The sequence below is a fragment of the Coregonus clupeaformis genome, unplaced genomic scaffold (assembly GCF_020615455.1).
Source record: "Coregonus clupeaformis isolate EN_2021a unplaced genomic scaffold, ASM2061545v1 scaf2307, whole genome shotgun sequence".
NCBI classification, from domain to species: Eukaryota; Metazoa; Chordata; class Actinopteri; order Salmoniformes; family Salmonidae; genus Coregonus; species Coregonus clupeaformis.
The window spans coordinates 39,991-64,410 of record NW_025535761.1 but is presented as its reverse complement, the minus strand read 5'-3'; the positions used below and the strand labels follow the sequence as shown (position 1 = coordinate 64,410).

At 45.3% G+C, this 24,420-nt stretch overlaps 1 protein-coding gene across 1 annotated transcript; it reads left to right on the top strand.

Moving 5' to 3' along the window:
• Positions 1-21,286: 21,286 nt before the first annotated feature.
• Positions 21,287-24,050, top strand: LOC121554038 (gastrula zinc finger protein XlCGF57.1-like). The gene is made up of 2 exons (XM_041867479.2): positions 21,287-21,381; positions 21,569-24,050. The coding sequence occupies exon 2, from the start codon at positions 21,793-21,795 to the stop codon at positions 23,677-23,679; it is 1,887 nt and encodes a 628-aa protein (XP_041723413.1). The 5' UTR covers positions 21,287-21,381; positions 21,569-21,792; the 3' UTR covers positions 23,680-24,050.
• The last annotated feature ends 370 nt before the right edge of the window (positions 24,051-24,420 follow it).

Here is a 24,420-nt window from a genome sequence, read left to right as displayed (position 1 = left end):
TTCTGCGGCCAACAAGGCAGAGTTCATCTCAGCCTATGCTACCCTCCAGTCCCTCGACTTCTTGGCGCTGACGGAAACATGGATTACCACAGAAAACACTACTACTCCTACTGCTCTTTCCTCGTCTGACCATGTGTTCTCGCATACCCCGAGAGCATCTGTTAGCGTGGCGGTGGCACAGGAATCCTCATCTCTCCCAAGTGGACATTCTCTCTTTTTCCCCTGACCCATCTGTCTGAATTCCATGCTGTCACAGTCACTAGCCCATTCAAGCTTAACATCCTTGTCATTTATCGCCCTCCAGGTACCCTTGGAGAGTTCATCAATGAGCTTGACGCCTTGATAAGTTCCTTTCCTGAGGATGGCTCACCCCTCACAGTTCTGGGTGACTTTAACCTCCCTACGTCTGCCTTTGACTCATTTCTCTCTGCCTCCTTCTTTCTACTCCTTTCCTCTTTTGACCTCACCCTCTCACCGTCTCCCCCTACTCACAAGGCAGGCAATACGCTTGACCTCATCTTTACTAGATGCTGTTCTTCTACTAATCTCACTGCAACTCCCCTCCAAGTCTCCGACCACTACTGTGTATCCTTTTCTCTCTCGCTGTCCTCCAACACTACTCACTCTACCCCTACTCAGATGGTAATGTGCCGTCGCAACCTTCGCTCTCTCTCTCCTGCAACTCTCTCCTCTTCCATCCTATCATCTCTTCCCTCTGCTAAATCCTTCTCCCTCCGATCTCCTGATTCTGCCTCCTCAATCCTCCTCTCCTCCCTTTCTGCATCTTTTGACTCTCAATGTCCCCTATCCTCCCGGCCAGCTCGGTCCTCCCCTCCTGCTCCGTGGCTTGACGACTCATTGCGAGCTCACAGAAGAGGGCTCCGGGCAGCCGAGCGGAAATGGAGGAAAACTAGACTCCCTGCGGACCTGTCATCTTTTCACTCCCTCCTCTCTACATTCTCTTCCTCTGTTTCCACTGCTAAAGCCACTTTCTACCACTCTAAATTTCAAGCCTCTGCCTCTAACCCTAGGAAGCTCTTTGCCACCTTCTCCTCTCTGCTGAATCCTCCTCCTCCTTCCCCTCCCTCCTCCCTCTCTGTGGATGACTTCGTCAACCATTTTGAAAAGAAGGTTGACGACATCCGATCCTCATTTATTAAGTCAAATGACACCGCTGGTCCTGCTCACACTGCCCTACCCTATGCTTTGACTTCTTTCTCAGTCTCTCTCCAGATGAAATCTTGCGACTTGTGACGGCCGGCCGCCCAACAACCTGCCCGCTTGACCCTATCCCTTCCTCTCTTCTCCAGGCATTTCCGGAGACCTTCTCCCTTACCTCACCTTGCTCATCAACTCATCCTTGACCGCTGGCCATGTCCCTTCCGTCTTCAAGAGAGCGAGAGATGCAACCCTCCTCAAAAAACCTACACTCGATCCCTCCGATGTCAACAACTACAGACCAGTATCCCTTCTTTCTTTTCTCTCCAAAACTCTTGAGCGTGCCGTCTCTAGCCAACTCTCCTGCTATCTCTCTCAGAATGACCTTCGTGTTCCAAACCAGTCAGGTTTCAAGACTGGTCATTCAACTAAGACTGCTCTTCTCTGTGTCACGGAGGCTCTCCGCACTGCTAAAGCTAACTCTCTCTCCTCTGCTCTTATCGTTCTAGACCTATCCGCTGCCTTTGATACTGTGAACCATCAGATCCTCCTCTCCACCCTCTCCGAGTTGGGCATCTCCGGCGCTGCTCACTCTTGGATTGCGTCCTACCTGACAGGTCGCTCCTACCAGGTGGCGTGGCGAGAATCTGTCTCCGCACCACGTGCTCTCACCACTGGTGTCCCCCAGGGCTCAGTTCTAGGCCCTCTCCTATTCTCTCTATACACAAAGTCACTTGGCTCTGTCATATCCTCACATGGTCTCTCCTATCATTGCTACGCAGACGACACACAATTCATTTTCTCCTTTCCCCCTTCTGATAACCAGGTGGCGAATCGCATCTCTGCATGTCTGGCAGACATATCATTGTGGATCTCGGATCACCACCTCAAGCTGAATCTCGGCAAGACGGAGCTGCACTTCCTCCCGGGAAAGGACTGCCCGCTCCATGATCTCGCCATCACGGTTGACAACTCCATTGTGTCCTCCTCCCAGAGTGCAAAGAACCTTGGCGTGACCCTGGACAACACCCTGTCGTTCTCCGCTAACATCAAAGCTGTGACCCAATCCTGCAGGTTCATGCTCTACAACATTCGCAGAGTACGACCCTACCTTACACAGGAAGCGGCACAGGTCCTAATCCAGGCACTTGTCATCTCCCGTCTGGATTACTGCAACTCGCTGTTGGCTGGGCTCCCTGCCTGTGCCATTAAACCCCTACAATTTATCCAGAACGCTGCAGCCCGTCTGGTGTTCGACCTTCCCAAGTTCTCTCATGTCACCCCGCTCCTCTGCACACTCCACTGGCTTCCAGTTGAGGCTCGCATCTACTACAAGACCATGGTGCTTGCCTACGGAGCTGTGAGGGGAACGGCACCTCCTTACCTTCAGGCTCTGATCAGACCCTACACCCAAATGAGGGCACTGCGTTCATCCACCTCTGGCCTGCTAGCTCCCCTACCTCTACGGAAGCACAGTTCCCGCTCAGCCCAGTCAAAGCTATTTGCTGCTCTGGCACCCCAATGGTGGAACAAGCTCCCCCACCTGGAATAGCATAAAGTTATCATTCTACCCCCCTTAAAATAAAAAATAAAAAGTGGTTGTCCCACAGGCTATCATAAATTGAATGCACCAATTTGTAAGTCGCTCTGGATAAGAGCGTCTGCTAAATGATGTAAATGTAAATGTAAATGTAAATGTGTGAGAGAGAGAGAGAAAATAGAGATGTTTCTGAACTGATGTTTGTTGTTGCTTGTCTAGTTGGCTTCAGATATCTGTTTTTCTGATTCACTCTGATCATAGATAGACATGGGATTTGTTTTATATCAAAAGTATAATGTAATAAAGCGTATCAATAATATTGTTGTGTTTTGTCCATTCAGTTGACAAGCCTCTTCAGTAGTTTAACCACAGTTAGCTCAACTTTGGTAGCTACTGTACTGTAGCTGAATGACTGCTTTTACTGTAGCTGAATGACTGCTTTTACTGTAGCTGAATGACCGCTTTTACTGTAGCTGAATGACTGCTTTTACTGTAGCTGAATGACCGCTTTTACTGTAGCTGAATGACTGCTTTTACTGTAGCTGAATGACTGCTTTTACTGTAGCTGAATGACCGCTTTTACTGTAGCTGAATGACTGCTTTTACTGTAGCTGAATGACTGATCTTAGCGGAATGACTTCTCTTACTGTAGCTGAATGACTGCTTTTACTGTAGCTGAATGACTGCTTTTACTGTAGCTGAATGAATGATGTTCTGTCTCCTTGTTGGTGGATGGCGTGGGAAGAAGACCACAACAACCTCCTCTCTTTCAGGGTCTTTTTTTACTGATGATATTCACCAGTTTGTTTAGAATGTTTTATCATTCAGCAATCTACCAAACCTGCAGATGAATGCAAACTTTAAAGTGGTCTTATTGAAAGATCTATAAATGAGTGTCTTTGTCTGAAATGACACTATTCCCTATTGCCTTCAGAAGGTATTCACATCCATTTACTTTTTCCCAATTTTGTTGCGTTACAGTCAGAATTTAAAATGGATCAAAACTGAGATTTTGTAACACCCCTTCTCTAACAATATGTGCCTTGGGATCTTTAGTGCCCACCCTACACAGGGCAATGTCCCCAATCACTGCCCTGGGGCATTGGGATATATTTTTAAAATATGTTTTCTTCCTACTGGCCCTCCAACACCACTTCCAGCAGCATCTGATCTCCCATCCAGGGACCAAACAAGACCAACCCTGCTTAGCTTCAAAGGCAAGCCAGCAGTGGGATGCAGGGTGGTATGCTGCTGGCTAGCGGAAATGTCTTGAATCAATAAATATTCAACCCTTTTGTTTTGGCAAGCCTAAATAAGTTCAGGAGAAAACAATTCCTTAACAAGTCACATAATTAGTTGCATGGACTCACTCTGTGCAATAATAGTGTTTAACATGATTTTTGAATGACTACCTCATCTCTATATCCCACACATACAATGATCTGTAAGGTCCCTCAGTCGAGCAGTGAATTTAAAGCACAGATTCAACCAAGTTAACTTTATGTCCTAAATACAAAGTGTTATGTTTAGGGCAAATCCAACACATCACAGAGTACCACTCGTCATATTTTCAAACATGGTGGTGGCTGCATCATGTTATGGGTATGCTTGTCATCGGCAAGGACTAGGGAGTTTTTTGGGGGGAGGATAAAAAGAAACAGAATAGAGCTAAGCACAGGCAAAATCCTATAGGAAAACCTGGTTCAGTCTGCTTTCCAACAGACACTGGTAGACAAATTCACCTTTCAGCAGGACAATAACCTAAAACACAAGGCCAAATATACACTGGAGTTGTTTACCAGGACGACATTGAATGTTCCTGAGTGGCCTAGTTACAGTTTGGACTTAAATCAGCTTGACATTTTATGGCAAGACTTGAAAATGACTGTCTAGCAATGATCAACAACCAACTTGACAGAGCTTGAAGAATTTTAAAAAGAGTGTGCAAATATTGTAAAGTCCAGGTGTGTAAAGCGTGTAGTGACTTACCCAGAAAGACTCACAGCTGTAATCACTGCCAAAGGTGATTCTAACATGTATTGACTCAGGGGTGTGAATACTTACAGTATTTAAATGTGATATTTCTGTATATAAATTTCAATACATTTGCAAAAGATTCTAAAAACATGTTTTCACTTTGTCATTTTGGTGTATTGTCAATTTATTGGTCCGAAATTATTGACACCCTAGATAAAGATCAGCAAAAATGACTACAAATACTGAGCTATATTATATACTCAAAATAATGGGTAAATGATTATTTTATACTAATACAATTGCTCAGAGAAATAGATTTTGTTTAACAAGCAAGAATAGTTTTTCCTCAAAAAGGTAGGGGTCAAAATGATTGACACCTCTGTTTTCAATACCCCGCCTTGCGAGGATAACAGCACTGAGCCTTTTTCTAAAATGTTGGAGAACACATTGGGAGGAATCTTAGACCATTCCTCCATACAGAATCCTTCCAGATTCTTGATATTATTTGTCTGCACATATAAACTGCCCTCTTCAATTCAAATCACAGGTTTTCAATGGGTTTCATTCCGGAGACTGAGGTGGCCTTTGCAAAATGTTGATTTAGTGGCCAATTAACAATTTCTGTGGATTTTGTTGTTGGGGTTACTTGCAGCCAAGGTTTTAGACTAAAATGTCCTGGTACTGGATAAAGTTCATGATGCCATTGACCTTAACCATGGCCCCAGGAACAGTTGAAGCAAAACAGCCCCATAACATCAAAGATCCACCTCCATATTTTACAGTAGGTATGAGGTTATGTTCTGGCTTTCTGTTCTACCTGATAATGAATTGCACCCACGTGGTGTCCCAGGTCTAAATCAGTCCCTGATTAGAGGGGAAGAATTTAAAAAAATTAAGCAGTGGAACTGGCTTCGTGGTCCAGATTTGAATTTGAGGGTTCTAGTGGTGGAATGTTTCTCATTCAAATCAACAACAGGTCCTTATTGATCCTTTTCTCTGATGAGTTAGTTTGCATGAAACTCACACTGAACTGTATGAGGGGTCTCTCTCCTCTTTGTATCCACAGGTCTTCAATATCTCCCTCCACACTGGGAGCTGTAGGAAGTGCTTTGTGAGTCTCAGGACAGCAAATTAGGTATTCCAGAGTCTGAGTTCTCAGAACACCAGAATCTTCTTCCAGCACTCCATCACTCTCCTTCTTGGTCAAATAGCCCTTACACAGCCTGGAGGTGTGTTGGGTCATTGTCCTGTTGAAAAACAAATGATAGTCCCACTAAGCCCAAATCAGATGGGATGGCGTATCGCTGCAGAATGCTGTGGTAGTCATGCTGGTTAAGTGTGCTTTGAATTCTAAATAAATCACAGACAGTGTCACCAGCAAAGTGTAGCCGGCGCGGTCTGCTCGTTGCCGACTACTGCGTTGTGTTCCGGTGCACTGAAGACAAGACACTGGCGTACTTGAAGGCACTTTATTGTGTACAACTCTCTCAATCTGTTCAACATCAAGGAGAGAAAATGTTCAAAACTCTACCCTCGACCAGAATCCGCCTCTCTCAGTCGAGTACAATGCAGACTCAGTATAATCACATTCAAAAATACAAGGAAAACACGAGGTTAGCTAAGTTAGCAATTTCTCAAACTCTCAAAAATAGCTAAATTCACGACACAGCTTGATTAAATGTACGTACACTCATCATATAATATACATACATACAAGTTACTATGTGCACTGAAACGTTTTAGTTTTAACAGGTATATCAAGTTTATATCACGCCGAAGTGAACACATACCTCTCTCAGTCGAGTACAATGCAGACTGAGAAAAGCATGACACCCCTCCGCATATAACCAAACCAACACTCTAGAGGGCGCACTTACACAACTAACTCTCCCAATATCTGTAGACTACACGAAATGCTGAACAATACAATATTTTGGTGAAATCAACTCACAAAATAAAATAAAAATAGAAAATGAACGGTTGCAAAAATCTGTAATTCTTTGACCTGTTACATTCACCCCTCTTTAATTTCGCCAAAATCCTTCACACTTCGAGGGTGGAAAATAACCAAAAACATATAGAATAAAACTCTTGTCCACTTGGTCCAAGATAGCCCTGGGACTCCATTTCCCATATACAGCGTATAAAGCTACTTACAAAGTAAGTTAAAAGAAAACAGCAGTTGATCAGGCTACTGCCCCTTCTAGTGAATATGATGCCTTATACATCATATGAAATCTTGGAACACTTTCCCTCCAATATGAACATCTCATGACTCAGGTCATACTACTGGTAATAAAGAAAAATATCTTAATCTCAAAAATGTATCTAAAATAAAGAACGGAAAGACAGTGACCTTCTGACTCCTGTAACAAAACCCTTGGTGAGTGGTTTTTGCACCATGTTCTCTATCAAGCGATCGACTGCCTTAACAACCCTGCCAGTACGTGTTCTGACAACCTGACTTTCAAACCCTTGTACTTGGGAGGGTATCTGACTATCAATCAGTGTAACAGGTGAATTGACGTCCGAAGACCCTGTCTCATCTAAGTCAGGAACATCAATTGGGGCAACAGAGTCAGTGTCAGTCATGTGCAAATCAGGGGGGTCACTGGAATCCGACAAGTCTCTCACAGGTGAGTGTTCATTTTCCCCTTGGCCTCTGACCTCTTTAGACTGGGCTCTCGTGGGTGTCAGTTGAACAGACTTCCTGGACAGAGAGTGGGGCATCTCATTCTCCATCTCAGACTCATCAGCTTCTCCAATAGACTCAGAGTCAGAGGATGCGTTTAACCACGAACATGTACGGTCCTCAGAAGCGTCTACTGCTAGGCCACTGAAAGCATCAACAGAAGGAGGCTGAAACTCACTGGCCACATCCGAGGCAGCTCCATTCATCTCTTCATCGCTTAGTTCTGGCATGGGCAAGAAGCTCACGTCCAACATCAAATTCCGATGAACAACTTTTGTTTTCCCACTTTCGTCTCTGACTTTGTAAACGTGAGTCTGAGGGTTCCGGTCTATGATGGTATACATAGTGGCTTCCCACTTATCCGCTAACTTCCTCTTCCCTCTCTCTGCTTTATTAGCTAACAAAACTCGGTCGCCAACGTTCAAGTGGGTTCCACGAACTCTCTTGTTGTAGCCATCAGCTTGATGTTGCTGTCCTTTCCTCGCATGCTGCTGAGCTATGTCGGCAGCCACATGGAGGTTCGCCATCAGTTTCTCTGCATAGGTCTTATAATTCACCACGACTGGATCCCTCAAGACTTGTTTGAAGACCATGTCTACTGGGAGTCTGGGGGACTCGACCATACATCAAATAGAATGGAGGATATCCAGTTGTTTCATGAGTGGTGGCATTATACGCAAAAGTCAAAGTCTGTATCTGTTGGGCCCAGTGTTGCTTAGCTGTCAGGGGTAGGGCACGCAACATACTGCCAAGTGTCCTATTGAACCTTTCGGTTTGCCCATTTCCCATGGGATGGTATGCTGTTGTGTGTGTTTTCATAGTCCCTGTGAGGCTGAGGAGTTCAGCTATGAGTTTGCTTTCAAAATTGGCCCCTTGATCAGAATGTATTCGCTCTGGGAAACCGTAGATGCAGAATACGTTATCCCATAACTTCTTTGCTATTTGCTTTGCAGTTTGGTTTATGCAGGGAAAGGCATGAGTCAATTTTGTAAAGTGGTCTGTTATGACTAACACATCGACAGATCTTTGCTTACAGTCCTCAGCACTCCAAAAATCAATGCACACCAGCTCCATGGGTGCCGAAGTGCGAATGCTCTCCAAGGGAGCTCGGGCAGCTGGTTCAGGGGTCTTTGCAAGGGTACAGCGTTGGCAGCATTTCACATATTCCTTGATGTCTCTTCCCATTTGCGGCCAGAAGAAACGCTGTCGGGCGAGGTGTGCTGTTCTAGCCTGCCCTTGATGCCCAGCGAAATCATGCACACCAGCGAGAGCTTTGGCCTTCAAGCTAGCAGGCAGCACAAACTGATACCTCTTCTCTCTGCTTAATGGGTCTTTGGTTACCCTATATAGGACTCCGTCCTGGACTTTTAGATGATGCCACTGCTTGCACAGTGTCTGGGTCGTAAGAGCTAACCTCCTCCTCCCTCGCCTAGGTGGTGGCTCACCCCTCTGAATGAGTGGCAGGACTTCCCTGATAACTGGATCTATTTCCTGGCTGTGCCTCAGCTCGCCGATGGAGAAGGCTGGAAGTGTGTCTTGTTCTGAGGGCACCGCCTGGGGAAGAGCATTGAGAAACTGTGTTGCTCTTATCTCTGCTCCCCTTTCCCACTCTACATGAGCTTCACAAGCAGATTTCACATGAGAGGGTTCTTGACTGCCGGCCAGCCTGTCTTGAGTGGGGTCCATAGTTACATAGCACCCTGCATCATGTGCCTGGAGACACTGGGTCTTACTCCGGAAGAGATCTTGGACTTTCTCCTCTTTGGTTCCCTCCGCCTCGGCCAAAAGACTTCCATAGGGCTCACTGATCAACCTTTGGCTCACTGATTTAGCAAACGGATCTCTACTCAGGGCATCTGCCACAATGTTCTTTACCCCAGGAATGTGTTTGATACTGAAGGTGTAGAGGGAAAGCTTTGCCACCCACCTCTGTTCGCAAGCGTCAAGTTTTGGTTTGGTCATTATATAGGTCAAAGGATTATTGTCGGTCCATACTGTAAAAGTGTGGCCTTTCAACCAGTGGCTGAATTTTTCACAAACACTCCATTTGAGCGCCAAGAACTCCAGGCGGTGAGCAGGATACCTCTTTTGTGAGCCAGTGAGGGTCTTGCTGGCAAAGGCGATCGGGCGTGCCTTCGTTTCTCCTTCTGGTATCTGGGACAGAACTGCCCCAAGGCCATCAAGAGACGCATCAATGGACAGAACCAAGGGCTTAGAAAAGTCTGGATGGCTAAGGACCACACAATTCAGGAGCTTCCCCTTAAGGCCGGCGAAAGCGGAATCGCAGTCAAGGGTCCAATCCGCAGGTTTGAGCTTTCTGTAAACTCCCGCATTCTGACTGTACTTCCCGGCCTTTCCTCTCCGTTTCTGGCCAGCTGTGAGAGCAAACAGGGGTTTTGCGATGGAGGAGCAATTTGGTATGTAGTGTTGGTAATAAAATACCATCCCCAGGAACGACTTCACTCTGCGAACTGAAGGAGTGCAGCCATCATCTTCCATCAAGTCCCTCTTTGACATTTTGGTGATGACCTCGACCTTCTCTGGGTCAACAGCAACACCGTCACTGTCAACGATGTGTCCGAGAAACTTCACAGATCTCCGCAACAGATGGCATTTTTTTGGACTCAACTTTAGATTGTGCTCCCGTAGCCTCTGGAAAACAACCTCTAATCTGCTGAGGGCCTGCTGTTCATTGGGGGCAAATATCAAGAGATCATCTAGGTAGCACAAGAGACTGCTGAAGTTAAGATCGCCAAAGATACTCAGCATCATCCTCATGAAGGACGCTGGACTGTTGCAAAGCCCCTGTGGCATTCTGTTATACTCGTGCAGGCCTAATGGTGTTGTGAAGGCGGTATACTTTTTGTCCTCCTCATGCATGGGCAAGTTATAAAATCCCGACGTGAGGTCCATGGTGCTGAAGACAGCATTACCGCCAAGGGCAGCCAAGCAGTCCGATTGATGGGGCAAAGGATGAGCATCCTTGATAGTTCTTGCATTCAGCCATCGAAAGTCTGTGCATATCCGGAGGTCGCCATTTTTCTTCCAAACCATCACGAGTGGAGAAGCATATTCACTCATTGATTTCCGTATGATTTCCTGTTCCTCCATCTCGGTGAGAACTTGGCGCAGCTTTTGATAGTGGGCTGGCGGCACTCTGCGATATGGAAGACGGAAGGGGCGGTCGTCAGTGAGGCGGATCCTATGGGCAAAGCCCTTGGCTTCTCCACAGTCAAGATGATGCTTTGAAAATATATCCTGATATTTCTCCAGCAATGTCACAAGTTGGAGCTTGGTGGAGGGGCTCACTTCACAATGATCAATGTCGACATTTCCTAGACCAGACTTCTGCAGTCTGTCTTTCAGGTCACCGTTGTCGTCCTGTTTCACATGAGTCACTCTAACAGAGCCAGCATCACTCTGACAGGAACCCTGGAACAGTGTGAGATCTTCAGCTGCAACACAAGTAGAGACGTCCGCAAGCTTGCTGTTCCTTTTCAGTGTGAGTGGTTTGTCTGAGATATTAGTGATTTTCATGGGAGTCCAGCCATCTCCCCATAGCGGTGTTACCACTCGCCCCACCATAATGCCCCGAGGCACACACCTGGAGGTTGTAGGCTCCACCATAACTGTACTCCCAGGTGACTTGGGTATATTACTTGGCAGTCTTCCCCACAGCAGGTACTCTTGTTTGGGAAGGAGAGTCACCGCCTGAGTTAGTTTCACGGTCCCTACTTTTCCTGGGACATCTTCACCCCTCCATCTTGTGAGACTGGTCATCATTTCTAGAAACTGTTCGCCATCTGGAGACCCTTTTGTGTTGCTCGAGATAAGTGTCCAATAACTGTTCTCGTTTTTCAGCTGATGCAGTACACGTTTCAACATGTTGGTGCCTACTATTATGTCGTCTTTCTGACCAGTGATCACCAGAACTGGGACCATGCACTTTACCCCATACAGACTTAGTTCCATGTCATACATGCACTTGGGGCGCACTTGTACTCCTCCACAGCCAACAAGGATGATATGCTGTGAGAGTTCTTGATGTGGGGTCAAGACGCTATCCGATAGTAGTCTCTGCTCTGCCTCTTCACTTATCGTGCAGGCCATTGAGCCTGTATCGAGGAGCCCTTGCAACTGAGCACAGCCATTAACTGTCACCGGTGCGTGAAATAGCTCACTGAACGTCTCAACTCTGTGAATATTCTGAACAATTACCGTGCAATTATCAGACATTTCTTTACAGACATTGACATACATCTCCTTCAATTCTTCACTTTCTTCAAGGGTTGAATCTTCAACGCTCACACATCCCCTTTCCGTATGTGAGCTATCTAGTTTAAACTGGTTCCACCTTGCTCAGAGTTAGGTGGTGTGTGCGCTAACTGTGGCTGAGCGTTAATTCTTGGCCGGCGCTGTTGGCATTCTCTCTTCCAGTGGCCGGGCTTGTAACAGCCCATACAGAGGTTCGCCTGTCTACAGTGTGCAGTAGTTGAATGTTCGGCAGACTGACAGACTTTACATCTACTCTGAACAATGGCTGCTGGTCCCCTGCTTGGTGGCACGACTGCTGTTGTGTGTGCCGTCTGCTCTAGCACACGGTTCAGCAAGCCAATGAGAGACTGCATGCAGATGCTCTCTGTCTGAGGAGAGGATGGAAGCCCCATTGCCTTTGGGTAACCAGTAAGGTCTGTTGGGTTTTCAGCAGCGACTGTCTCTGTGGTTAATGCCTGAGCATGTGCACCAATGTTCTTTGGCCGATAAGATTTGGCTTGACACATTGTTCTAGCCTCTCTCTGATGTTCAACGAGGTGTTCCTGAATCTCATTTGCTGTCCACTTTTCAGCTGTTTTGCACTTTAGGACACTTGCAAGAGCGGGGTCAGGACAGTGTTTCACCAGCATCATTGTGACTTCGTGAGAGGGGTCCTCAATGTTTCGCCCCTGCCTTCTCAGACACTCATCTGCGACATCCACAGCCTTGTTCAAGCGTATCCAATAGTCCATGGGACTTTCTCCGGCCAGAGGAAGTGTGTTATAGAAATCTGCTAAAGGCATAGAGGAGTAGGTTAACTCACTGAAATGTTGTTTCAGAATATCAAAGACGAGCTTGGAGTTCTCAGCTGGCTGCAGCGATGGCATACTGCGCAGGGTAACTTTAACAATGTCTCTAGCCTTTCCCATTAGTCTTGACATTATCTCCTGGGAGTGCTCTTGCGGGTGTACACCCCTCTTATTCAGGTAAACGCTCATAATCTCTTCCCACTCATGCACTGTGTGTTTGTCTGTTCCGTCACCCCTGAAGTACGGCGGCTCTTTGACATCTGTCTTCATGACTAACTTTACTCCTGTCATGTTCAAATCAGACTGTCCATATCCTAAGTTCAGGCTAGGCGTAGGAGTGGTTTGGTTATCTGCACTACCAACAGATCTCTGTAATTGGCTAGCAATGTTCTCTCCTATTTCATGAGCTAACTGTGTGATGAGACTCCCTAGGTCTGCAGAACTCATATGTGAACTAGACACTGGCTGACGTGGAGAATGTTCATCTGTTTGGGTGTGAGTGTATGAAAATGCAGGACGGCCCACTGAACTAACGCTGCTTGCAATGTCTGGAGTATCTCTTAAGCTACGCATGTGTGGTGCGGGGGAATATTCATCAGTGCGTAAGCGTGTGGACGAGAGTACAGGTCTGCCTAGTATACCAGCACCCCTAACCGGCGTGCTCTCCACCCTACTCATAAACCTGCCCCTCCAAAGGCTTACCCCTGCAGCATCTCCAACACTAAATGGTGTCTGCGCATCCTTACCATCAGTCATTTTTAAAAAAAAATAGAAAGTTGTAATAGACTATGGTAATGATATGTGAATCACCAGAACATGTGAATATGAAAAAAAAATTGTAAAATGATAGAAGTAGCTGAGGTAAGCAATTAAGAGCTACAATTTACACATTAATGTTTGCCCTTATACTTGTCAACGTTCCGAAGAGGTTCCTACTCGTCACAGCAACCACCGGCGATCACCCTGGCGATGATCTGAAGCGAAGATATCCGGGTCACGGCACCAATGTAGCCGGCGCGGTCTGCTCGTTGCCGACTACTGCGTTGTGTTCCGGTGCACTGAAGACAAGACACTGGCGTACTTGAAGGCACTTTATTGTGTACAACTCTCTCAATCTGTTCAACATCAAGGAGAGAAAATGTTCAAAACTCTACCCTCGACCAGAATCCGCCTCTCTCAGTCGAGTACAATGCAGACTCAGTATAATCACATTCAAAAATACAAGGAATAAAATACAACATAATTGGAAAATAAACATCGCATCTGGTGTATATCTTATGTATGTGTCATATTGCATGTTATCTCTGCCAAAAACGGAGCTTTTAGCCTTTACATTAATACTGTGCAACATGACATAAACCATCTTTCAAATAGGTAATACATACAGTAATATGCACGAAGCAACATGTAATCCTTCACATTTGAGCTTTTCAGTGCCATTAAACACTAATCAATACATGAAAACATTTTAAATGAACACATATTTTTAACCTGATATAGGGAATACATACCTGTTCAACATCAAGGAGAGAAAATGTTCAAAACTCTACCCTCGACCAGAATCCGCCTAACATAAAAAGAACAACGTGGGCTTCAACACAAGAGGATAGAATGACGATCGCTAACTTACAGCTAAACAAAACACGAGGTTAGCTAAGTTAGCAATTTCTCAAACTCTCAAAAATAGCTAAATTCACGACACAGCTTGATTAAATGTACGTACACTCATCATATAATATACATACAAGTTACTATGTGCACTGAAACGTTTTAGTTTTAACAGGTATATCAAGTTTATATCACGCCGAAGTGAACACATACCTCTCTCAGTCGAGTACAATGCAGACTGTGAAAAGCATGACACCCCTCCGCATATAACCAAACCAACACTCTAGAGGGCGCACTTACACAACTAACTCTCCCAATATCTGTAGACTACACGAAATGCTGAACAATACAATATTTTGGTGAAATCAACTCACAAAATAAAATAAAAAATAGAAAATGAACGGTTGCAAAAATCTGTAATTCTTTGACCTGTTACAAAAGCACCCCCACACCATAACACCTCCTCCTCCATGCTTTACGGTGGGAACTACACATGCGGAGATCATCTGTTTACCCACACCGCGTCTCACAAAGACATGGCGGTTGGAACCAAAAATCTCAACAACAAAAAATTCACCGGTCTAATGTCCATTGCTCGTGTTTCTTGGCCCAAGCAGGTTTCTTCTTCTTATTGGTGTCCTTTAGTAGTGGTTTCTTTTCAGCAATTCGACCATGAAAGCCTGATTCACACAGTCCCCGCTGAACAGTTGATGATGAGATGTGTCTGTGATTTGAACTCTGTGAAGCATTTATTTGGGCTGCAATTTCTGAGGCTGGTAACTCTAATGAACTTATCCTCTGCAGCAGAGGTAACTCTGGGTCTTCCATTCCTGTGGTGGTCCTCATGAGAGCCAGTTTCATCATAGCGCTGGATGGTTTTTGCCATTACACTTGAAGAAACTTACAAAGTTCTTGAAATGTTCCATATTGACTGACCTTCATGTCTTAAAGTAATGATGGACTGTCGTTTCTCTTTGCTTATTTGAGCTGTTCTTGCCATAATATGGACTTGGTCTTTTACCAAATAGGGCTATCTTCTGTATCTTCTACCTTGTCACAACACAACTGATTGGCTCAAACGCATTAAGAAGGAAAGAAATTCCACAAATTAACTTTTAAGAAGGCACACCTGTTAATTGAAATGCATTCCAGGTGACTACCTCATGAAGCTGGTTGAGAGAATGCCAAGCGTGTGCAAAGCTGTCATCAACACTTTTTTGGTTACTACGTGATTCCGTATGTGTTATTTCATTGTTTTGATGTCTTCACTATTATTCTACAATGTAAAAACCCTTGAATGAGTAGGTGTGTCCAAACGTTTGACTGGTAGTGTACATCTTTTACATTCTAAGTCTGTCAAGGTTGACATTTTCTTTATTTAACTATTATTTTTACTTACTCAGTGAAAATTACAAAACCTCATTTAAAAAAAAATAGAAATAGAATCTCATTCTAGTTCTGTGTTTTCAAAGTTACAATGACGTTTCAAGGTTCCCATTATTTTATTTTTATTTTTTATTTCACCTTTATTTAACCAGGTAAGCCAGTTGAGAACAGGTTCTCATTTACAACTGCGACCTGGCCAAGATAAAGCAAAGTAGTGCAATAAAAACAACACAGAGTTACATATGGGGTAAAAAAAAACATAAAGTCAGAAATACAACAGAAAATATATATACAGTGTGTGCAGGAGGTAAGGCAATAAATAGGCTATAGTGCAGAATAATTACAATAGTATTAACACTGGAATGCTAGATGTGCAAGAGATGATGTGCAAATAGAGATACTGGGGTGCAAAAGAGCAAAATAAATAACAATATAGGGATGAGGTAGTTGGGTGGGCTAATTTCAGATGGGCTGTGTACAGGTGCAGTGATCGGTAAGGTGCTCTGACAACTGATGCTTAAAGTTATTGAGGGAGATAAGAGTCTCCAGCTTCAGAGATTTTTGCAATTCGTTCCAGTCATTGGCAGCAGAGAACTGGAAGGAATGGCGGCCAAAGGAGGTGTTGGCTTTGGGAATGACCAGTGAGATATACCTGCTGGAGCGCAGACTACGGGTGGGTGCTGCTATGGTGACCAATGAGCTAAGATAAGGCGGGGATTTGCCTAGCAGTGATTTATAGATGGCCTGGAGCCAGTGGGTTTGACGACGAACATGTAGTGAGGACCAGCCAACAAGAGCGTACAGGTCACAGTGGTGGGTAGTGTATGGGGCTTTGGAGACAAAACGGATGGCACTGTGATAGACTACATCCAATTTGCTGAGTAGAGTGTTGGAGGCTATTTTGTAAATGACATCGCCGAAGTCAAGGATCGGTAGGATAGTCAGTTTTACGAGGGCATGTTTGGCAGCATGAGTGAAGGAGGCTTTGTTGCGAAATAGGAAGCCGATTCTAGATTTAACTTTGGATTGGAGATTCTTTATGTGAGTCTGGAAGTTGAGTTTACAGTCTAACCAGACACCTAGATATTTGTAGTTGTCCACATACTCTAGGTCAGACCCGTCGAGAGTGGTGATTCTAGTCGGGTGGGCGGGTGCTAGTAGCGTTCGATTGAAAAGCATGCATTTAGTTTTACTAGTGTTTAAGAGCAGTTGAAGGCTACTGAAGGATTGTTGTATGGCATTGAAGCTCGTTTGGAGGTTTGTTAACACAGTGTCCAATGAAGGGCCAGATGTATACAAAATGGTGTCGTCTGCGTAGAGGTGGATCTGAGAGTCACCAGCAGCAAGAGCGACATCATTGATATACACGGAGAAAAGTGTCGGCCCAAGAATTGAACCCTGTGGCACCCCCATAGAGACTGCCATAGGTCCAGACAACAGGCCCTCCGATTTGACACACTGAACTCTATCTGAGAAGTAGTTGGTGAACCAGGCGAGGCAGTCATTTGAGAAACCAAGGCTATTTAGTCTGCCAATAAGAATGCGGTGGTTGACAGAGTCGAAAGCCTTGGCCAGGTCGATGAAGACGGCTGCACAGTACTGTCTATTATCAATCGTGGTTATAATATCGTTTAGGACCTTGAGCGTGGCTGAAGTGCACCCGTGACCAGCTCGGAAACCGGATTGCATAGCGGAGAAGGTACGGTGGTATTCGAAATGGTCGGGTGATCTGTTTGTTAACTTGGCTTTCGAATACTTTCGAAAGGCAGGGCAGGATGGATATAGGTCTGTAGCAGTTTGGATCTAGAGTGTCACCCCCTTTGAAGAGGGGGATGACCGCGGCAGCTTTCCAATCTCTGGGGATCTCAGACGTTATGAAAGAGAGGTTGAACAGACTAGTAATAGGGGTTGCGACAATTTCGGCGGCTAGTTTTAGAAAGAAAGGGTCCAGATTGTCTAGCCCAGCTGATTTGTAGGGGTCCAGATTTTGCAGCGCTTTCAAAACATCAGCTGTCTGAATTTGTGTGAAGGAGAAGCGGGGGGGCATGGGCAAGTTGCAGCAGAGGGTGCAGAGTTGGTGGCCGGGTTAGTGGTAGCCAGATGGAAAGCATGGCCAGCTGTAGCAAAATGCTTGTTGAAATTCTCGATTATTGTAGATTTATCGGTGGTGATAGTGTTTCCTAGCCTCAGTGCAGTGGGCAGCTGGGAGGAAGTGCTCTTATTCTCCATGGACTTTACAGTGTCCCAAAACTTTTTGGAGTTAGTGCTACAGGATGCAAATTTCTGTTTGAAAAAGTTAGCCTTTGCTTTCCTGACTGCTTGTGTATATTGGTTCCTAACTTCCCTGAAAAGTTGCATATCGCGGGGGCTATTTGATGCTAATGCTGTACGCCACAGGATGTTTTTGTGCTGGTCAAGGGCAGTCAAGTCTGAGGAGAACCAGGGGCTATATCGGTTCTTAGTTCTGTATTTTTTGAATGGGGCATGTTTATTTAAGATTGAGAGGAAATTACTTTTAAGGAACAACCAGGCATCCTCTACTGACGGAATGAGATCTATATCCATCCAGGATACCTGGGCCAGGTCAATTAGGAAGGCCTCCTCGCTAAAGTGTTTTAGGGAGCGTTTGACAGTGATGAGGGGTGGTCGTTTGACCGCAGACCCGTTACGGACGCAGGCAATAAGGCAGTGATCGCTGAGATCCTGGTTGAAGACAGCTGAGGTGTATTTAGAGGGTATGTTAGTCAGGATGATATCTATGAGGGTACCCATGTTTAAGGATTTAGGGTTGTACCTGGTAGGTTCGTTGATAATTTGCGTGAGGTTGAGGGCATCTAGCTTGGATTGTAGGATGGCTGGGGTATTAAGCATATCCCAATTTAGGTCACCAAGCAGTACAAACTCAAGAGGATAAATGGGGGGCAATCAATTCACATATGGTGTCCAGGGCACAGCTGGGGGCTGAGGGGGGTCTGTAGCAAGCGGCAACAGTGAGAGATTTATTTCTGGAAAGGTGGATTTTTAGAAGTAGAAGCTCAAACTGTTTGGGCACAGACCTGGATAGTATGATAGAGCTCTGCAGGCTATCTCTACAGTAGATTGCAACTCCACCCCCTTTGGCAGTTCTATCTAGACGGAAAATGTTATAGTTGGGGATGGAAATTTCAGAATTTTTGGTGGCCTTCCTGAGCCAGGATTCAGACACTGCTAGAACATCAGGGTTGGCAGAGTGTGCTAACGCAGTGAATAACTCAAACTTAGGAAGTAGACTTCTGATATTTATGTGCAAGAAACCAAGACTTTTGCGATTACAGAAGTCATCAAATGATAGCTCCTGGGGAGTAGGAGTGATACTGGGGGCTACAGGCCCTGGGTTAGCCTCTACATCACCAGAGGAACAGAGGAGGACTAGAATAAGGATACGGCTAAAGGCTTTAAGAACTGGTCTTCTAGTGCGTTGGGTACATAGAATAAAGGGGGGCAGATTTCCGGGTGTTATAGAAAAGATTCAGGGCATTATGTACAGACAAGGATATGGAAGGATATGAGTAAAGTGGAGGTAAACCTAAGCGTTGGGTAACAATGAAAGAGATAGTATCTCTAGAGGCATCAATTGAGTCGGTCTCTGAGTGTATGGGCGGAGGGACAAAGGAGCTAACTAAGGCAGGTTTAGCTAGGCTGGGGGGTCTACAGTGATATAGTACAATTAGAAATAACCGAAACAACAATAAACTAACCATGTTTGGGCTGAGGCTAAACATAAACAGGATGTAGTACCGTAAAAAGGAACAGTCCAGCAGATATCAGCTGTATAGCTGAGTTATCATAATTTCCGGTGGTGAAGCGCTAGTGAGTAAGAGGCCACGGCTAGCGTGTGCTACGTCCGTTTTGTTGTAGCCAGCTGGTAGCGATGAATCCGGAGTTAAAGGTCCAGTGAATTCAGTGATTCCGGCGGAAAAACTGATATGTTCTGGGTCGATAACGCGCTGTGCAGACTGGCCGAATATCCGGTGATCAATGTCCAGTGATTAAAAATTAATCCAGCGGAAAAAAATCCAATATTCTGGGTGCAACACCGCTAGCTGTGGCTAATAGCAAGTAGCTAGTTCAGTAGCTAGTTCAGTTTAGTGAGTAAGAGGCCACGGATAACGTGTGCTAACGGGCCAGGGCTAGCAGATGGATGGAATCTTCGTGGTTAACGTCCTAACCACATCAGACGATTTCGTCGGCAGACCAGTCGTGTAGGATCGGCGGGGCTCCGTGTCAACACTAGGTGGTCCCGTCCGGTTGATAGAGAGGTAGATAGCCGGGAGATGGGCCTAGCTCGGGATGATTAGCCAGACCACAGCGTCCGTTTTGTTGTTGTTGTAGCCAGCTGGTAGCGATGAATCCGGAGTTAAAGGTCCAGAGAATCAGTGATTCCGGCAGAAAAACTGATATGTTCTGGGTCGATAACGCGCTGTGCAGACTGGCCGAATATCCGGTGATCAATGTCCAGTGATTAAAATTAATCCCGCGGAAAAAATCCAATGATCTGGGTGAAACACCGCTAGCTGTGGCTAATAGCAAGTAGCTAGTTAGCTGGCTAGCTAGTTTCAACTGGAGATTCTAGATTCTAGATAAAAGGTAAGTCAATAATAGAATCCGTTCCACATTGAGTGAGGCGGGTTGCAGGAAAGTATATTTTGTAGAAGGATGAAAAGTCTGATAGGGAAATATGTACGAAAAAAAAAAAAAAAAAAGGGTATTTACAGGCTATTTACAGACACACGACAGAAACAGGACTGCACTACTTCGCCATCTTGGATGGTCTTTTAATTTGAAGGATCCAACCTAGCTAATATGATAATAGCACGAACATAAAGTACAACAGTGTATTAAAGCATCTCATTGATTGAACAGCCTGTAGCTACCAGACAAAAATACATTGTAATTTTATTCTAATATTGACGCTGAGCTTAAAATTACTAGTTAGAAGGTGCTAACGTTAGTTAGCTACCAAGCTAAAGCAGCTAGCTAGTCTCTGAGAGCAGAGCTAACGTTAACTAACCTAAGCCTAGCTAACGGTTATGTAAACCTAGCCACTAATTACAACGTTTGAACGACCCTTTATGACAGTTGGTGGACAGATACCTGACCAGTTCTTCTTCTTCGAGGTTTTATTGGCGGACTACATCCAAAATGGTTGTATTGCCGCCACCTACTGGGTGGGGTGAAAAGTGAGAAACTTCTACGACAAAACAAATACTAAAATACAAAAAACCAAAATGTAATAAACAAATAATCCATACTCAGGCTTTGGGGCCCGAGAGGGTGGGATCGCACTAGAAAAGTACTCCATGTAGCTCTTCAGATGTAAAATATTTTAATCCCAGAAATAGTTCAGCTGCAGAAACAATGATAGCGAACTTTCTTGGCTTCCTTTCAACTTGTGCAGTTCCGTTCATCCCCATTGCTGTAAATGACACAAAGTCCACTTTCTTTACATGAAGGATTTCTGGATCCTGCTGTTGATTCTCAGGCGGTGGTGTAGGCTCTAATGTAAGCATTCCCGTTCTTCACTACCGCCGGACCTTCAAATATACTCACTCTTTCCACCCCTTTGACAGCCTCCGCATTGGAGACTCTCTCAACTGCCCTGATTTTTACTCATCAGCTCGTTTTTAAAATGGCCCTTTGGAAGTATTCAGTAGTGTACCTGCTAGCTACTCAAACCTGTGTCGTCAAACCGAACTCGATCGCTTGGCCACTCGGTGGGCGGGCTTTGCGACTTGGGACCAATCAGATATCCGTTCCGCTGGCACGCTGGGCCAATCCAAAGCAACCGCGCCCTCCTTCACCGAAACTAGTTTGCACGTTTACTCAAAACAAACCACAACGGCCACACAAGAGCTTTGCAACAACAAACGGTTTTATAAGTTAGTTAGCTACTTCGCCGGAGGGTAATTCTTAAACTAGTGAGTAAATGAATAAGGCAGAAAGGTGTGGGTTTCACCAATGATTTGTAACTAGCTAGTAGTTAGCTAGCTATGTTGATAGTAGCCTAGCTAGGTTGGCTAACTTTAGGCTAACATGACTTCAGCTTGCTAGCTAGCCAGTAACCCTGTCTTCTTTGTCTGACTCGATATTCTCCCATTCACACAGGAACGGACCTCTCACCAGACATCTCAGAGTATCTGGAGAGAGAACACCACAGGAACGGACCTCTCACCAGACATTTTTTTTAACCAAGACCCCTTCTTGATGCTTACACCAAATGTGTAAAAAAGACTGCAAGGACTCAAGGGACTGTTGCTTTTACGTCAATCGACTAGCTAGTCTGCCTGGCTGACACCGGCAAAGCATATCTCACTGATCCTAACCCGAGTATGAGCCTGTCGGACTCCTCTGATGTGGATCCGGAGATGGACCGTAAAGCCATGAAATGCGAGTCATGTGACATGTTCATTGTAGTGAACGAGGAAGAGTACAGTGACCTATACACTTGTGATAAGTGTAAACAGCTCACTGCCTCAAAGGAGCGGATCATTGAACGTCTCTCTCTGGCCAAGGAGACTTCAAAACGAAGTGCTGATTCTGAAGCCCCAATCCCAAATGATCAAGGGGATCATCCAGGGTGTTCTACCAGACTAGGGTCCTCTGCGGTGACCACTATGAACACTACCATGGACCACTTTCCTGTATTGACACGTCACACCGACGAAAACAGGAGCCCCCTGTCGTCACCGGGGCCATCCGATGAAGCCCTCCCCCTGTCGTCACCGGGGCCATCCGATGAAGCCCTCCCCCTGTCGTCACCGGGGCCATCCGATGAAGCCCTCCCCCTGTCGTCACCGGGGCCATCCGATGAGGCCCTCCCCCTGTCGTCACCGGGGCCATCCGATGAGGCCTTCCTCCTCTCTTCACCGGGGCCATCCGATGAGGCCCTCCTCCTCTCTTCACCGGGGCCATCCGATGAGGCCCTCCTCCTCTCTTCACCGGGGCCATCCGATGAGGCCTTCCGTCGCTCTTGTGGCAAGACATTTACCAGTCATGAGAAAAACCACTCAAGAGATGGATCTCACCCCTGTGACCAGTGTGAAAATAGTTTTGTTACACTAAAACTTCTGGAAAAACACCAGATAACTCACTCCAACCCTCATGTGTGCTCTGATTGTGGAAAGAGATTCCGTCGGGCTGATCACCTAAAGAGACATCAGAGAGGCCACACCGAGAATAAACCGTACATTTGCCCTAATTGTGGGAAAGGCTTTGGTTACTCTGGAAAGTTGAACCAACATGTGAGACTTCACACTGGGGAGAAACGTTACCAGTGCCCCGATTGTGGCAAAATGTTTGCTGCTATTAAAACAATGAAAAGACACCAAGAGGTTCATTCAGCACATAGGGTGAAGCCTCATGTTTGCACTACCTGTGGAAAGGGCTTTGCTCGTATTGATTCCTTAAAAAAACATTCCACCATTCACACTGGAGTGAAACCGCACCAGTGCTCTGACTGTGGAAGGAGCTTCCGTATGTTTGATCATTTAACTCGGCACCAGAAAAAAGCACATGGAGAGAAGCTATTCCCATGCTTTGTTTGCAAACAACGTTTTGTTTCAAAGCACACACTGATGGTTCATCAGAGAAAGCATACAAGGCCTTACCACTGCTCCCTGTGTGACAAGAGATATGCCGATAAGGGGAATTTAGCAGTCCATCTGCGAGTACACACTGGAGAGAAGCCACACCTTTGCTCCCAGTGTGGGAAATGTTTCTCTGGTAAACAACAACTTCAATTACACCTCTTGGTACATTCAGGTGTGAAGTCTTATAAATGTTCTCACTGTGAAAGGAGTTTTGCTAATACACCTATCCTGAAAAGACACATACGAACCCACACTGGAGAGAAACCGTACCACTGCTCTGAATGTGGGAGGAGTTTCGCTGATGGGGATACACTCACAAAACATCTGCGAACCCACACTGGAGCGAAGCCATACCTTTGCTCTCTGTGCGGGAAACGTTTCTCTGTTAAACAACGTCTTAAAGAACATCTAATGGTACATTCAGGTGAGAAGCCTCATACATGTTCTCACTGTGAGAGGAGTTTCACTAGTACATCTAATCTGATAAGACACTTGCGAACCCACAGTGGAGAGAAACCGTTCAAATGCATTGACTGTGGGAAGGGGTTTGCTCGCTCAGCAACCCTTAAAAATCACCAGCGTATCCACAGGAGGGTCACCAAGGATCAAGCTCCCAAGGACAAATAGCTGCACAGAGAACTCTACATAGTAGTTTCACCACAACTGTCTGTCATGTGTCTGTACCAGAAGTCAGAATATTCTCTATAGGCTTTATTTCTCTTACATTCTTTTAAGGGGTTTTAAGCTGTTGGTCCTTATACCATATACTACTACTGTGAAACGTATTCAAAGTACTATTTTATGCTATATCACAACAGACATTTTTGCTGATTTAGCATCCTTCTCTCAGGACTAAACACACGTCCCTGTTAATCACAACTACATATTATTAGAAGTGTCCTAGGAAAGAAGTTGACACTTATTGTTGACACAGTTGTCATTTCATGTTCTCTCTCTGTGTGTATAAACCCGGACATTAAAATATGTGTTTGATCTGATTTGTGTAATTGTTTAGCCTCAGTTTTGGGTCTCATCTGAACTCTTGTAGCTTCATGTATTGAGTAAGGTTTTTTGTTATATATTTAGCTATGATGCAATATAAAGTGTCTCCATGTCCTCAAGGAGGATAGCTACTGGTATATTAGTATTTTCACTCACTTCTCTCAAAGGCCCAATCCCAAATCAACCCCTACACACTTGTGGAGATCTAAGAGGATTTGACAGGTGCAATCAATATGCTAATAGCTCCACATTGCCCTCTGATAGGCCAGGTGGAAGTTTCACCATGTTGCTTAAACCAATCATATCGCCACAAGTGCATAGGGCGGGGTTTCCCAAGCTCTGTCCTCGGGACCCCAAGGTGTGCAC